This window comes from Heptranchias perlo, chromosome 23 (assembly GCF_035084215.1).
Source record: "Heptranchias perlo isolate sHepPer1 chromosome 23, sHepPer1.hap1, whole genome shotgun sequence".
NCBI classification, from domain to species: Eukaryota; Metazoa; Chordata; class Chondrichthyes; order Hexanchiformes; family Hexanchidae; genus Heptranchias; species Heptranchias perlo.
Window position 1 is genome coordinate 21,239,063 of NC_090347.1, and position 17,112 is coordinate 21,256,174.

The window sequence follows — 17,112 nt, forward strand, 5'->3', positions numbered from 1 at the left end:
AGGTGGACATAAAAGATCCCATGGCAGTATTCGAAGAAGAGTTCTCCTGGTGTCACACTCAACATTTATTCCTCAGCCAACATCACTAAAAATAGATTGTCTGATCATTTCTCTCACTGCTGATTCTGGGATCTTTCCATGTGCAAATTGGATGCTGCATTTCCTTACATTACAACACTGATTACACATCAAATTTACTTCATTGACTGTGAAACGCTTTGGGATACCCTTAGGTCATGAAAGGTACTGTATAAATGCAAGTTCTTTCTTTTCTTTAATGGTAAATAGCACTGTATAGAGATTCACTGGATGTGCTTAAAAGTAGAACATTATGGAGGGGTATGGTTAACATTAAGTATTCTCCTCTTTCAGCTATTTAGTATTTAAAAAAATCTATTTGATAGCAGAAATCTGTTCCTAATTTCCCCTCCCTGCAATCTCGTGAAGATGCAAGGGGTCTGAAACTAATTGAATGAATTGGGCTTCGACAGCAAGCAGTTATACTGAATCAGCAAGAATGGGCATCCTTTTCATTCCTGGCTAGTGATTCAGAGTTGCCAGTAATTTTAAAACCGTGGTCTGGCAGATGGGGAGATCTGTGCATTTGCTTAGAAATAGTTTCACTGTATGATTCCATATGAATTATCCAGCTTTTTGCAGAATATTACCTGTTGTGTGAGCTGTGTTACCAAAGAGTCTAAATGCACAATCCTGGCTTCATGCTTCTTTGCAGTAGCAGCTGCTGAGACCTTTTCAGCACGAAGGCCACCTAATTGTATCGAAAAGAAGTGATAGATGAATAAAACACACTGCAGTACAGAAAGAAACATTACAATGTTTTTAAGGCACATTTAACACAGTCAAAGTTGTGTTCTGATCATAGGCCATAGATTCAAATTCAATTGAGGTGTTTAAAAAAAAAGATCGACACTTACTTTGGAAGTAAGGGTTTTAAGTATATGAAGAAAGGGCAAATAGTTTGGATAATGGTAAAAGTGGCGATAATGGTGGAAACAATTTGTGGTAATGAATTAAGAGTATCACATAACATTATTATGTACTGGATTAATTGTGGTTTTTCTTGAAAAGAATTAGTACGAATACACTAAATAAGACTGGTAGCAAAATGGATATACATTGTGAGCCAGTGTTAGACAGTCTTTGTCACTTATGAAATAAAAAATTACATCATCTATGATTCTATATGTTCTAAAAAAAAGTTTTTCCCATAATATAGCATTCTCACCTATAGTTTCATTTAAAGTACGGGTGTGGTTCTGGAGATAGGCATTGTCTGCACTAACAGGGAGGCTTGGAAGGGGAATCTTGGTCTTGCTGGAAGCTTTTGAAATGTCCTCTAGTTGTCCTTCCAACTTTCTGCACTTCTGTTTCAGTTCATAAACCTCGCCTTCCAAAGATTTAACATACTCTGGAAATGTACAGAAACAATATTGCACTAATTTAAATCTGAAGTACATAGTCACTTTTTTTTCAAAAGAATATTGTATCAGCTTGTTCACATTGATGTACACTAGGGGCAAAAGTAGAAAATTTACCTCGACGAGGTGCTGCTGGTTGATAGAACATACAGTGAGCTAGCACATGAGGATGTCAGTGGGTGCGATTGCTGACACAATCTGAGATTTTAGGCAACTCCTCTTTCCAACCTATTATGTGTAACGTAATTCTTCTCTAACTGCTATCAAATCCATTTTGATTATATTAAATGGAACAGTAAAATCAGACTGAGATAGGAAGTTATTATGAAAGTGAACCACAATGAATTACTTATAGCGAAAAGCTAATAAAATTACATCATCCAGACTGGCTGAATTTGTGGACCAAAGCAATGCAATGCAAGGCCTTCCCGCACCCCCCTCCCTCCCATCCCCACTCCCCCAACCCCCTCCCACCCACCCTCACCCCACCCTTATATTTATGATCTCTAGTTTTGGACTCCCCCACAAGTGGAAACATTTTCTCGACGTCTGCCCTATTAAACCCATTCGTTATCTTAATGACCTTTATCAGGTCCCCCCTCAGCCTTGTCTTTTCTAAAGAAAAGAGCCCCAGCCTGTTCAACCTTTCCAGATAAGTATATCTTCTCAGTTCTGGTATCATCCCTGTGAATCTTTTTTGCATCTTCTCCAATGCCGCTATGTCCTTTTTATAATATGGAGACAAGAAATGTTCACAATACTCCAAGTGTGATCTAACCAAGGTTCTATACAAGTTTAACATAACTTCTCTGCTTTTCAATTCTATCCCTCTAGAAATGAACCCCAGTGCTTGGTTTTCCTTTTTTATGGCCTTATTAACCCGTGTCGCTACTTTTAGTGATTTGTATACCTGTACCCCGACATCCTTTTGCTCCTCTACTCCATTAAGACTATTATCCAAGCAGTATGTGGTCTTCTCATTCTTCCTATCAAAATACACCACCTTACACTTACCTATATTGAAATTCATTTGCCAATTACACGCCCATTCTGCAAGTTTATTAATGTCTTCTTGCATATTGACACATTCTTCCTTTGTATTAACTACATTCTCCAATTTGGTGTTGTCCGCAAATTTTGAAGTTGTACTTCCAATTCCCGAGTCCAAATCGCTAATGTAAATTGTGAACAACAGCGGTCCCAGCACCAATCCCTGTGGAACTGAACTGTGCATATTAAAAAAAAATGTTTGATCCCTGGTCCACATAGAGTTAACTAGTTAGGAGGATGCATGAATGATTTGTGGATTCTTCAAATGTGGACTTCTCAAGCTGGAAAGTAGCCAAATAGGCCATTTACTCCAGCTGTTTGGGGCAGCAGGAAACCAGCCCTCTTCCAACGTCACTAGATAGTGAAGAGGATTGGCTGGTTTTTCCTTTCTTGCCCAGAGGAGCTCGAGGCAATTTTTAGTGCCCTTGCTACCAGTCTGGTTGAGACCATCTAACTGAGCACAGACCAAGAATCAAACTGAGTCCTTCTGGTCGGTACCGCTCAGTTTCACGCCGCTTTATGAACGGAGCATTTGAGGGAGCTGTGAACAGTTTCTTTGCATGATTGCCTTTTTAAGGTTTAACTAAAAGCTAGCTACCTGGAGTGTATGGGATTATAACATCCTTAGATGTCTCTTTGGGACTCTTGAGTGATCCTATGTCGTCAAATGATTTGTCCCTGCTTTGGTTGGCTTGAATTTGCTCACTAAGCATCTCCATCTCTTTCCTCATTTGGGCAATAACTGTACGCAGGTTTAAGTTCTGCTGCTGGAGCTTCCGAATAGCATCTGAAGGGAATTCTGCATTATCCAGATCTCCTTTCTCAGGCACTGTAGTCTGTCAGGATGAAGACAAAAGGTCGTAATTGTTCAAATTAGATAAACCATAAAAGAAAAACAGGTCACAATCCCCATGTAAAGAAATTATTATATCGGGTGCACACATCGTGAAAGGCAGCAGCAAACTAGAGCATTGGGCCAAAGTGACAGCTGTCAAAGAGCGGCTGCAAGTCTTTGAGATTCATGAGGAATCTCAGCAAATTCAAAAGTATCCTGCAAAGTATCCTTTAAATATGCAGTGCAGCACAGCCTGACAACAGTTGTGAATGATGCCGAGTGCACACACGGTACAGATAAACACTCAGACCATCTGCAGTCATTCTGGCTGGACTGGAGAGAGAAAAAGAAGAAATAATGAAACCTAAAGAGACAAAGGACCGAGGAAAAAGGGAGAGACTGGAATTCGCAACACTGAAAGAAAAAAGACTCAGTAATAGAGAAGCAAAGTAATACTTTTGTGTAATTCTGTAATTGAGTAATGCTTTTTTGTCATTTATTTTTTTCTTCTGTGCTCTGCACTTCCTCTTGTGAGAGGACAGGCTGGAAGCCTTCTGATAGGCCTGCACTGATATTGCTCTATAGCCAGCCACAAGATGATTCATGAGTGATTTGGGGTGACTATATTTTTACAGCATTCTAGGGAAATAGCCCCATCAACACGTAGCTCTAAAGCACTGTGAAGATATGATTTAGATCAACGTTCTTTCTGGTATTGAATACCAGACAGGTGTTTTGTTGTATATCATTATCTATGCATGTTTATTATGAATCTTTGTGCTATGTTAACTGCAATTAAGTTTGTGTAGAAATTGAAATACGTGGAAATGAAAGAGTGTGTGTGCTTGCAAAGGAAGAATGTGGGTCGCAGCTGTAACAGTTTCAATGAGATTGAAAATAATGAACAGTTAAAAAGTTAGCAAAAGATGTTAAAAATAAGATAAGGAACAACCATAAAGTTGTTTTTTAATCCCCCCCACCCCGCATTTTTCAATATCTATACTTATTTAGCAAAGCTCCAACAACCTGCTTATTAGAAATTAATGTTTTACTCATTTGCCTATTCATTTAAATCCTTGAGGTGACTACATGAATAGCCACCCTTATTCAGATCCATACCCTAGATATTCCACAGGGCCAAAAGTGTGACTGACAGGATTTATCTTTCTTTGTAGAAGAAATTAGGTTTTTATAGAATCATAGGTTAGGCAAGGCAAGAGGAGTCAGACACACCTTGTAGAAATGCACTGTACTAAGCTAGTTTGTTCCCTACAATGATCTCTCTCTCACACAGTGTTAGAATGCACGAATGGCTTATCATCAACGCCCAGGTTGTAGAATGGCACGCTTTACATCCCTAGCCTCTACCTAGGAATGTTCCTTCACTGACAACTCTACAAAAGCCTTTATGTAACTGCTTATCACACGTGCCTGTCATCAGACTTGTTATCAGCTGCATGCAGACACCTGGGTTTTACTGCACATCATGGCCACTGAAGGCAATTTGGCCCTTTTGTGTCAGTTTGGCTCAGTTGATAATACTCTTGCCTCTGAGTCACAGGGCATGCGATCAAGCCCCACTTCTGAACTTGACTACACAATCTAGGTTAACGCTTCAGTGCAGTACTGTGGGCGTGTAAGCAGGTGTTCATTAACAACACAGAGGGAAACACAGCAGTCATTGAATGTTGGATATCTGTAAAGGGTCAGGGGGGCCAGGGTGATATTTTATTGCAGGCAGCTCGCAGCTATCTCTTCCTTCTGCTCTGACAGGCTCCCGATGCCTGCCACAGCAAGTCTCCTTCCCTAGACTGGCACGCCTCCCTGATGGAGACGAGGGAGCCCACCTCCCACACATAAGTGATTCCGGGGCCAGAAATACAGCCGGCGTCAGGGGAGCCTCTCCGAGGAGGGAGGATGTCCCACCCCGTGTCAGATGCACCTCAATCAAGATGGGGATGGTGGAAGTTTAAGCCCTTGATTCTGGCCTGTCCAATCTCTTGAAGATTCCACACAATTCTATCTGATCTGAACCCTTTTTTCACGGTCAACGTCATTTTAATACTGTAAGGCTCCAAGTGCTATTTGTGGCCTCTGTTGGAAGCTCAACTTTGAAGGGATGGAAAATCTGGTGCTATAACACTGTTAAACTGGCTGTAGCAGATTAAAGGGGCATTGCAGCCATTTTGTTTCTGAAACAATTTGGATCTCTGCAATGTCAGAGGCTGGTGGTTCTTCATGCACTGACCGCCCCTAAATTTACAGAAACTTCAGGTAAGATATTGTTGGCTGAAACTTAGCCAAGCCGGATCCATCTTTTTGGCTCTGAGGGAATGAGGCCCATGAAGGCCAAGATCCAAGCTCAGTGGAACGAATTGGCCTTGGCGGTGAATGGCAGTTCCAGCAATCCCTGCATGGCTATTCAATACCAGATGTTCAATGACCTCACTACGTTAGCCAAGGTAAAAGGAGGCATAAAAGACATGAATAGTGCAACATTAGAGCACATTTCACATTCATGGCTCAGTGGTAGCACCCTCGCCTTTGAGTCAGGAAGTCATGTGTTCAAGCCCCACTCCAGGACTTGAGCACATAATCCAAGCTGACATTTCAATACAGTACTGAGGGAGTGCTTCACTTTTGAGTGAGACATTAAACAGAGGCCCTATCTGCCCTCTCAGAAGAACGTATAACATTCCATGGTATTTTTCAAAGAAGTGCTGCTGAGTTCTCCCTGTGTCCTGGCCAACATTTATCCCTCAACCAACACCAGCAAAAACAGATTGATCCAGTCATTTATCTCATTGCTGTTTGTGGCACCTTGATGTGCACAATGTTTCCCTACATTGACTACTCTTCAAAAGTTGTTCATTGGCTGTGAACTGCTTTGGGATGTCCCGAGGACATGAAAAACACTTTATGGATGCAAGTTCTTTCTGAAATATCCACAAGGGACTAAAAGAAATTCCTTCCTCTGCAAGTGTTCCTTTATTCACAGTCTAACATGAAGAAAACAGTGATAGATTCAGATATGTATTTGCTCATTTCTTGCACATATTATAACCCCCATTAAGGAATGCTTACTCACACCTGGATTGCATTATGTATGATGGCAAGCAGAGTGCCTTCACACTCTACTTTCTTCTTACAGGATAACACAGCCCACAAGCAAAGAGAACAAACTGCCTCTTTAGCCTCACAAAGCTCCTGCTCGGAAGTGCTAGCCAGCCACCTCTGAACCTCCTGCCATTTCGGAGCAGAAATATGTTAGGATTGAAAGGTCGCACAATTGTAAGCACCAAGGGGAGGCAAGGTAGTTAGGCAGTCGGAAGATACACAGGTTTATTTTCATTAAAATGTTTATCAAAGATAGGATATGTACAGAGTGATTTGGGACAAGGTGGGAAAATGCCTGAGAGAAAGAATAGCAGAATGTTTTTTTTAAATGGAAGCCTTGGTAGCTGTGAAGGAGAGCTACATGTCAGCAAGAGAATGAGTCAATATAGTTGCCAAAGGGGGACGATGATGATGACAGGACTGATTTTGAAGTGGGCTTTGTTTTATTTAATGTAAATGGTTCCCTCTCCTCAAGCAGTCTTTGCCTCCCTTTCAAAATGACAGTCATCGTCCCCTTAAAAAACAATACCCTTTACACCACCGTTCTCGCTAACTACCATCCCATCTCTAACCTTCCTTTCATCTCCAAGTTCCTTGAATGCGTTGTCACCTCCCAGTGTCATTGCCACCACTCCTGCAATTTTTCGTTTGAATCCCTCTAATCAGCTTTCTGCCCCTCCCACAGCACCAAAATAGTCCTAATCAAAATGGTGAATAATATTCTCTGTGACTGTGGCACATTATATTTCCTCATCCTCTTTGACCTATCTGCAACCTTCATCCAGTGGAATATTATTTAGAGACCACAACAATGCAAGACACCTAGCAGGACTGTACTGGAGTGCTGCCCCAGATCGATGTGGGCACCTGAAGTGTACCTTCAGAATCTTTATGGTCTACTCAATGTCAAGCCGGTGGCATCAAGAGGTACCCAGGTTCCAAACTAGTGTCATGAGTACTGAGGCAGAGGGCAGCCTTAGTCACTAAGCAGCCATCCAGAAACCTGCCATTGGCTTGTGAATAGTGCTAAGATTAAGAACTGTTTTAAAACAAAGGAATAACACCAGCTGCTTGAATAGCATACATTCACATGCATAATGAGGTGCTTTGCATTACACACCAGCTGCGCATTGAGAGAATGATACTGTTTCCTGGTAAGAAAACAGCTTTCTCAAAATGGGAGAAGTATGGCTTTGTAAGTCTTGTTGATGGCATCTTGCATGTGTGAAAATCCAGCCAGTCTGTAAAAATAGTAAAGGAAATGAATTGGACAGCTCACACAAACAAGGCACATGATGTGGAGATGCCGGTGATGGACTGGGGTTAACAATTGTAAACAATTTTACAACACCAAGTTATAGTCCAACGATAATAAACCTGTGTATCTCCACACCGCCTGAGGAAGGGGAAAGCCCCCGAAAGCTTGTGGGATTAAAAATAAAATCGTTGGACTATAACTTGGTGTTGTAAAATTGTTTACAAACAAGGCACAGTTACTGGCTTGATCAAGTAGTGGAAGCTGATTGGCTGAAATTGCAAACACCTCCCCGATGCTGCCTGAAAAACCCATGGCATAGAAGTGAGTGCCGCAGTGACTTTTACTGCCACTGGTAATGCTGAGTTTCTGGTGTAGGTGTGCACCAGATCCTGGGCAAGCAGATGGCAGATGCCCCCAATGCTGCCTGATGAATTTGTCCTCCCCGAGTTTCTTCTCCTCATCCTGCAGTTCGTCCTTTTCAAAGCACATATTTAATGGAATCCCTAATGGAAAAAACATTGTGTCCTTGGCTTTATGGCTGAAATAATCTCACCACTAACTGCAGCATTGCTATTGGTAAACTGGAGATTGAAAAATCCCCAAATATGCTACTGAAAAATGAATTCTTTAGCAGCAATTTTTGATCAAGTACACAATCCTAATATGAAGGCCTTTGGCAATATTTCTGTCTCTCTAATGCTACCTAGCAACCAGCAATATTTCTTTATACAGGTTTTGATTTTTTGAGGCAGGCCACAGGCAGTAGGGGAGAGAAATCGAATGTGGACATTAGTATATAATTTAAATCTGATTTGCATGCAGCAGGCAGGATTTTGGCAGGTGCAATGGGCCACCCACAATCCTGGCACAGGAATATCAAAAGGGGATTTTTCTTTAAACTGGCAGGGGCTAGGCACTAAGCCTTCTTGCCCAATTTTCCTCCACCATCCACCATGAATCTGCCACAGAATGGGCAATAAAATGCAGGAAAATTTGGGTCTGCTTCCAATGCCAATCAAGTTTAGGCAAATCTCTCCACCAGAGGGCATAGTCATTCCATGTACTTAAAAGTACAGGGGCAAAAAAAAACTCCAGCATTTAATTTTCAAACAGTAGAAAAACCCGACTAACTGCTGCACAATATTATTCTTGTTTTTTGTGCACATTTCTTTCTGTACTAATTTTCTCTTCTCCTGTCCTAAACGGACTGACTCCTTGGTGGTTTACAGTTCCACGGGCACCAGGAACCTTCCTGATAACTTGTTCAAGCAGTCATCAATCACATGTGACCCTTGACTGTGAGTGTTGGCATCACAGCTGAGCCCAATCTGATTCCCACAGGGCTTTTATTATGGTGGAGAGTCTTGCCTGGCACTTTAACATAAAAGGGAATCCAAAAGTCTTCTACAGGCATATAAATAGTAAACAGGTAGTAAGAGGGGGGTGGGGCCGATTAGGGACCAAAAAGGAGATCTATGTGTGGAGGCAGAGGGCATGGCTGTAGCATTAAATGAGTACTTTGCAACTGTCTTTACCAAGGAAGAATATGCTGCTAAAGTCACAGTAAAAGAGGAGGTAATTGAGATACTGGATGGGCTAAAAATTGATAAAGAGGAGATACTAGAAAGGCTGGCTGTACTAAAGTAGATTAGTCACCCGGTCCGGATGTGATGCATCCCAGGTTGCTGAGGGAAGGGTGGAAATTGCAGAGATGCTGGCCATAATCTTCCAATCCTCCTTAGATATGAGGGTGGTGCCATAGGACTGGAGAATTGCAAATGTGACACCCTTGTTCAAAAAAGGGCGTCAGGATAAACCTGGCAACTACAGGCCAGTCAGTTTAATCTCGGTGGCGGGGAAGCTTTTAGAAATGATAATCCGGGACAAAATTAATAGTCACTTGGACAAGCATGGATTAATAAAGAAAAGTCAGCACGGATTTGTTAAAGGCAAATCGTGTTTAACTAACTTGATTGAGTTTTTTGATGAGGAACAAAGAGGGTTGATGTTGTGTATATGGACTTTCAAAAGACGTTTGATAAAGTGCCACATAATAGGCTTGTCAGCAAAATTGAAGCCCATTAATGGGGCAGGAAACAGAGTAGTGGTGAACGGTTGTTTTTCAGACTGGAAGAAGGTATACAGTGGTGTTCCCCAGGGGTCGGTACTAGGGCCACTGCTTTTTTTAATGTATATTAATGACTTAGACTTGGGTGTACAGGGCACAATTTCAAAATTTCAAAATTTGCAGATGACATAAAACTTGGAAGTGTAGTAAACAGTTTGGAGGATAGTAATTGACTTCAAGAGGACACAGACAGGCTGGTGGAATGGGCGGACACTTTGCAGATGAAATTTAATGCAGAGAAGTTTGAAGTGATACATTTTGGCAGGAAGAATGAAGAGTGGCGATATAAACTAAAGGGTACAATTCTAAAGGGGTGCAGGAACAGAGAGAGCTGGGGGTATATGTGCACAAATCTTTGAAGGTGGCAGTTGAGAAAGCAGTTAAAAAAGCATACGGGATATTGTGCTTTATAAATATAGAGGTAAAGAGTATAAAAGCAAGGAAGTAATGTTGAATCTTTATAAAACACTGGTTCAGCCACACCTGGAATATTGTGTCCAATTCTGGGCACCGCACTTTAGGAAGGATGTGAAGGCCTTAGAGAGGGTGCAGAAAAGATTTACTAGAACGGTTCCAGGGATGAGGGACTTCACTTATGTGGATAGACTGGAGAAGCTGGAGTTGTTCTCCTTAGAGCAGAGAAGATTAAAGAGAAGGAGATTTGATAGAAGGGTTCAAAATTATGAAGGGTTTTGATAAAGTAAAAGAAGAGAAACTGTTTCCATTGGCGGAAGGGTTAAGAACCAGAGGACACAGATTTAAGGTGATTGGCAAAAGAACCAAAGGCGACATGAGGAAAAACTTTTTTACGCAGCGAGTTATTATGATCTGGAATGCGGTGCCTGAAAGGGTGGTGGAGGCAGATTCAATCTTGGCTTTCAAAAAGGAATTGGATAAATACTTGAAGGGAAAAAATTTGCAAGGCTACAGGGAAAGAGCGGGGGAGTAGGACCAACTGGATTGCTCTTATAAAGAGCCGGCACAGGCACGATGGGCCGAATGGCCTCCTTCTGTGCTGTAACCATTCAATGATTCTACGATTCCTGTTTCAGAGAAAACATTCTAGTAGTTTCAATATCAAAGGCAAAGCCCTTTTGAAAAAGGAGAGTGGGGAAGGAAGCAGATGACAGTGGGAAAGCATCACTGTCACTATATTACATGAATAATAAATAATTTTCACCTGTGAATCCCGCTCTGGAAAAACACCATGCTTCTGCAGTGCAGCTATTGCTCTGTCTCTTTCTAGGGTCAATGTTCGAACTAATGTCTCCACCTCCTGTAGTTCACGCTCCTTTTCTTGTAGTTCTGCTGTAACCTACAGAAAATCACATGGCCAGACAATCACTTTCAAAAACTTGCTGGAAGAAGCTGGGCCAAGATCTAAAGAATGAGAACATCACCCAGAAGCTATACTTCACTACAGTAAGGCTTAGCAGTTGGTCAGATTTACAGTAAAAATGTTTTTTTTTTTGTTGCCAATTTTTAAAGCCAAATTTGTCCTCTTCCCATCTTCTCCTGAAGATATTACCTCCTTACTGGGGTACAGTTCCAAAGGTGCTGGTCTCACTACAATATCTCACCCAAGTGGCCAATATTTATTCCATTAAACCATGATGGATATCACAGCCAAGCCCAATCCTGTCCTCACCAGAAGTCTACATAACCACACTTCCAGGAGGTGTCAGTGGATAGCAATAAGGAGGGGAATCCTGGCTAAGTTACCCTCTCTGTCCCAGGAGCGTAAAAGCCAATCTGGTACTCCTACTGCCACGTGGCTGAGGTCAGTTAACTCAGCACAGAGAAAGGATTGAACCTCGGGACCTTCTTGGTCTATACAACTCCGCTACTCATTGGATAAATTTGTTGACTTAGACTAGGAGGTCAACACCTTTAACTATATGGCATGGTCATAGGTTTTACATATGTTTTAGAATGAACAGGGGAAGGAAAAAATACCAGCAGGAAAAAAAAAACTAATTGTCCCAATCTAGGGGTATCTTCACAATTTGTAAGAAAGTTTTTACCATAATCATCTAGAGATGTACAATTCAAATAGGGTGAGCCACAAAACTTCAGCTCCCTTTCCATGGCCATTCTCCCTCACAATTTGGATTAAGTAGTACTTTTTCTTGTTTAAACAAAAGACTCCTAATCTTTCTTGCACTTTTTAAAGCAGCAGATATATCTGATAATCTGCATAAAACAACTATGAGTAGAACTGCCAGACTACTTATTGCTGCAGAAAGTTTTGGCTTGTATTCAAAGGTTACCCGATAGCTATGTTTGTAGCTCTTGCTCTTTTAGCTATGGATAGAAGTGTCGATTTCCTTGTCTGTGAATTTATATAGTGAGTAGCTGTGCCACACAGATCATGAAGGTCCTCTCCCCACAAAAACAACCATAAGAAATACTTCTCTCACTTGAGTAACTCACATGAAAACTGGTTAAATTTATTGCAACTGAAGCTGGCAGACTCATGTTGTTTTGATATTATAGAACCACCTCTTAAAATTCCCTTGCTAATTAGTCTACATAACCTGTCCCCCAAATACAAAGCCAAATTGCAACCAGAAGCATCCACAGCAGCACAAATAACAACTGTGATGAGAGGCCTCTATATTGATCAAACTACTCATGTCTGTCTGCTGTCTCTCCAGTCTGCTGCATGAACGCTCACAAGTGGATCCAGAAACTGGCATGAGAATATCACCAAATTAGGCCAAATCCTCTGCAAGGATAAAATTACAACTTTCCTGCAGCTCGCAGACAAATTCCATTTCACTCAACATGACTCTTTCCACTACCTCTCAATAAAGTGCCATGTCCAGGACCAAGAACTAATCAGTAAACTTCAATGCCAATTAATCTTTTACCATCCCTACAACGTAACCTAAAAGATACTCACAAACATGCCTCCAACTCCTGCACCATATTCGTTTCCCTGTCAACAGACAACACAGAAAGCCGAAAGGAGTCTTGGAATGAGACTTGGCAATCCGGACCACAGAGGAGGAGCAGAGAGAGGTACAGAGGTCTTCATATGCAAAAGAATCCTGAATGGTCAACTCAGTATCATACATCAATTGTTCTGCACCCTAAAAAACTCCACAGATTCCATCCCTTCATAACTAATGAAAACTGGAGGGGCTGTGACCAGGAGGGTGCACTCTCTTGAGCATCTTGGGTATGTTCTGCGTTCAATGATTCAGAACAGCAGTGTAGGAAACCACCAGGTCACAATTCCCACAAAATTAGTCGCATTTTTGATGTGTCCACTTACTGGAGGCAAAGCTCTACAGCACACAGCCTAGCACAATATTTCTTTCTCATGGGAAAGAGGTGTATTCCCCTGCTGAGCTGATAGACATACATGTGGACAAACACCTATCATGTGCCAGTCAGACATGGCCTCATCTCTTGGGCCTTTTCTGGCAGTCTGCGCAGCAGCACCTATTCAAGATTTTACTATAACCACATTTCCTTACCCCTGCGGAAAGAGGCAAATTGAGTGGTGCAAAAGGGGAGATGTACAAGTTGCAATAATCCACTCGATGCGTGGGAGAAAACAATCTAAACCAACCAGCAGTGAACACCAAACTAGACAACTAAAGGTTGAACCCTGGACAAATTTTTTTGGCTTGTAAATACTTGCTTGCTCCCTTGATAGCTCAAAGTGTTTATTCAGTGATTAGTTGAGCCATTGTGAATAGGAAGGTCTCAGATTCAATTCCCAGTATATGCAAAGTTGACTGACCTCAACCAGGGCAGAGGTAGGGCCAACACACAATCTCTGGATTGTGAAGGGGAAAATTTGCCAGGGTTCAAGTCCTAATTGCTATCTCGTAAGCCCTGCTGTGAAGTCTTCCCATTGAATAATCTACCAACAATCACCATCAGGGCTCATATATGAATAACTACTTTTGCAAGGAACTAGAGAGTTCCATATGTCTATTATCCACCAGGAAGGGGGGAGAGGAGGAGAAGAGAAAAATCAGTGAGAAAATTAAATACACACACAAAGCTCTCAAGGTATGTGCACCCATGACAAAAAGCTATCAACATATATTTCAGCAATAACTGTGTAAACAAAATATATCACGAATTAACCAAATGTGAAAATTCTTGAAAAAACAAATTCATTCGAATCCAGTTGATTTTAGTTTGTAATAGTATTACTTGCAACGTTTATGGATTGACATCCAACCGTATAAATTGGCCCTGACACTTAAACCAGACATCCAAAAAACAATAATCTGGAGGAATGGGCTCAAATACTTCAGAATGGGATGTTGAAATGGAAATCGAGTCTGAAAAAATTGGTCTACTGAATTCCATATTTTGTGACTCACCTGGTCTCGTGCTTGGCTCAGGCTCTGAATAAGTTCTTCGGATTTTAGGTACTGACTTCTTTCTATCTCCTCACAGTGTCGTTGCCAATCCAACTCTGCCTGTACTTTCATTTGCTCCAGACCTCGCTCCCTCTCTACTGCTCGGACAAGTTGCTGTTTATATCTAAATCCAGAACAGTTTCAGTATGAGAGAAACAATAACTTTTGAAAAAGAATTATCCGTTAACCGTTTGAAGACTGTGATTGATGGCTGGCCCTGAATCTGGAACAGTCATTCAATCTCAGGGGATCTGCTAACAATTACGAATATCTGACATCATCAGAACTGCTCAACTGAAATTCCTTGAAACATGTTGCAAGCTGTACCAAGTACGCCTTGCCCATCACCCCTGCCCTCGCTAATTGACATTGGCTCCCAACCACCCAATGCCTTAAATTTAAAATTCTCATTCTTGTGTTTAAGTCCGTCAATGACCTTGCCCTTCTGTATCTCTGTAACATCCTTCAGCCCTACAACCTGTCCCTAAACTCTCCATTCCTCTGACTCAAGCCTCTTGTGCAGATTCCCCTCTCTTTGCCCCACCACTGGTGACCATGCTTTCAGCTGTCTAGGCCCCACACTCTGGAATTTCCTCCCTAAACTCTTCTGCCTCCACCTCTCGTCCTTTAGGTCCCTCTTTGACCGAGGTTTTGGTCACCACTCCTAATCTTTCCTTTTTAGTCATGGCGTCCATTTCCCTTAAGCTTATGTGAATTTCCTTGGGATGTTTTTATATATTAAAGCTGCCATATAATTGCTGCTAATGTTGTTCTATAGTATTTAGGTCAAGCAGGATTAGAAGACTGGGGGATAACCGGAGCCAGGTGGGGGAGAAGGGAGGATGCAGATGGAAGGCAAGGGAGGAGCAAGAGATGGGTGGGAGAAGGATGGATGTGGAGGAGGGAGTGGGGTGAGATGAGGGGGATGGAGGCATTGCAGTAGGTGGATAGGGAGCAGAGTGGGAGGGGAAACCAGGAGGGTGAAGAAGAGGAGGACATGGAGAGTAAGGAGAGGGTGGGGGGGATCAATGATAGACATGTTCTTGTTCTGGCCTCCCTAGTCGTAGCCTGGAATGACGGTATGCATGTGTCCATGACATCACCCTCTGTCCTGACTGAATCTTCCCCAGCTAACCCGCTGAAGAGAAGCTGTAACAGGGCAGTTCTAAGTATTGGCCACAAGTCAAACAAGTTTAGAGCAGTTGATCAGAATTGGAAATGGTCAAGACCTGAATTGTTTACTCCACTGCCATGGTGAATTTCTGTAGCCCCCATCCCCGCAGTAAGCAGCATAACCAATATCCACATCCCTTTTGACCTGCAAGGCCACCCCCCTCCCCCCATTGAGCTTCATCACTCCTCTTCCACCTGCATGGTCAATCTCCCCCGTCCCCCCCACCCTCAGTGAGCAGCGTGGCCAGTCCCTGCCTCCCAGCCCCGACTGTCACATGGCCAGTGGCTGCCCCACTCCCCCACTGATCATTGCTAGCACATTACCACCCCCCCACCCCCATCCGTTCCACCCGGCAAGCAGCATGGGAAGTTTTATAATAAGGCCAGCAGCATGCAAGACATACTTTTTCTCCCTCTCCATTTCTTTTCTCCCCTCCACTTTCTTGTCTCCCTTCCCTTCCTCTTCCACCCCTCACTTCTCCCTTTCCTCATGCCTGTGTGCACTTCCTGTCAACCTTTTCCATTCTGCAGTGCTACCACTGATAGAAGGCTGCAATTAGAGTGACTAATTTACATAGGCAATTTTTATTAAAAATGTGGACACAGGAATTTAGAATACTGCAGAGAAACTCCAATGCTCCAACTAACTCTACCCTCTTTGCTTCCCAAATTGCTGTTTTACTATTTAACTATAAATAATAGTATAACGTCATAGTAGTAGATTAAAATAAGAGAACATCCGACTTTAAAATGGGGACTGAGGTATATCTGCGTGCCCTGCCGCAGTTACTCGCCATGATCTTGCCCCACATCACTTGAAGACTATGCTTGATCTCAACTCCCCGTGTGCAACATCACGGGTGATTGACTAGTAAATATTATACATGTATTAAGTATTGTACATTACATACAGTATAAAATATATATTTTTTAAAAAAGGTACCTAAGGTGGGAATACAGCAAAGAAGAGTTGAAGAGCTGGTTTTCTCCCTCTCCCTACACATTCACATTCTCCCCAGTGGTGCCACTCTAGATTACACATCCAGTTCATGGCAGGACCTTCTTGGCTGTAGATTTTCCCACAGTTCATCAGTGTCACTCCATAACTGCTAGAAAGGGTGCAAATGAAGCAGAACTGTTTTCACAGACCCTGTGAAGCAACACCATACCTCCCTGAGGCACTCAATCTTGCATCTTCATCAAGAGCTCTTAAAAAAATTTCCCCAATTAAGACAGGTGAGCTGGCGTGGTAGTTTTGAGACTCAAAATACTCATACTGTTTGAGCTCTGGGCCACCAATCATGTATGTAAAAAAAAATCAGAGTTTTAAGTTTACATCCTAAAAAGTCATTAACTGAATAGAAATTCCAATCCCATGGTGTTTGAAGAAACTCCAGGCCTTATTCCAAAAAAATAACTGTTAATGATTGATCTGCATCTTTTCAAGTGAGCATGATGTACTGTTTCTCAGCTGAACTACACTGAAGCTTACTTTTCCACATCCTCCTTGTGTCTTGCTAACTCAGCTCTCAGCTTTGAATCCTGGTCCTGCAACATTTTAATTTGCATGTCCTTAGCAACGGTCTCCTTGGAGATCTGCGCTATGTGACCATCCCAGCCGATCTTCACTGTTGAAAGCTCCTCACGTAACCTAGAAAATTAAGAGGACAAAAAACGAAAATTCTGCAGGCTTGTTACAAAATAAAGTAAATGATCCCTCTTCA

The 17,112-nt window shown here is 42.1% G+C and overlaps 1 protein-coding gene across 2 annotated transcripts in view; it reads right to left on the reverse strand.

The window, feature by feature from the left end:
• The window catches only part of ccdc57 (coiled-coil domain containing 57), a 141,249-nt gene that overhangs the window by 44,680 nt on the left and 79,457 nt on the right, over positions 1-17,112 (reverse strand). For both annotated transcript variants that reach the window (XM_068004164.1, XM_068004163.1), the window contains exons 8-13: positions 16,881-17,039; positions 14,177-14,339; positions 11,008-11,142; positions 3,088-3,325; positions 1,247-1,429; positions 669-769 (exon numbers count right to left, since the gene is read on the reverse strand). In XM_068004164.1, coding sequence (XP_067860265.1) covers positions 669-769; positions 1,247-1,429; positions 3,088-3,325; positions 11,008-11,142; positions 14,177-14,339; positions 16,881-17,039 — 979 coding nt within the window. The remainder of the gene's footprint in view (positions 1-668; positions 770-1,246; positions 1,430-3,087; positions 3,326-11,007; positions 11,143-14,176; positions 14,340-16,880; positions 17,040-17,112) is intronic.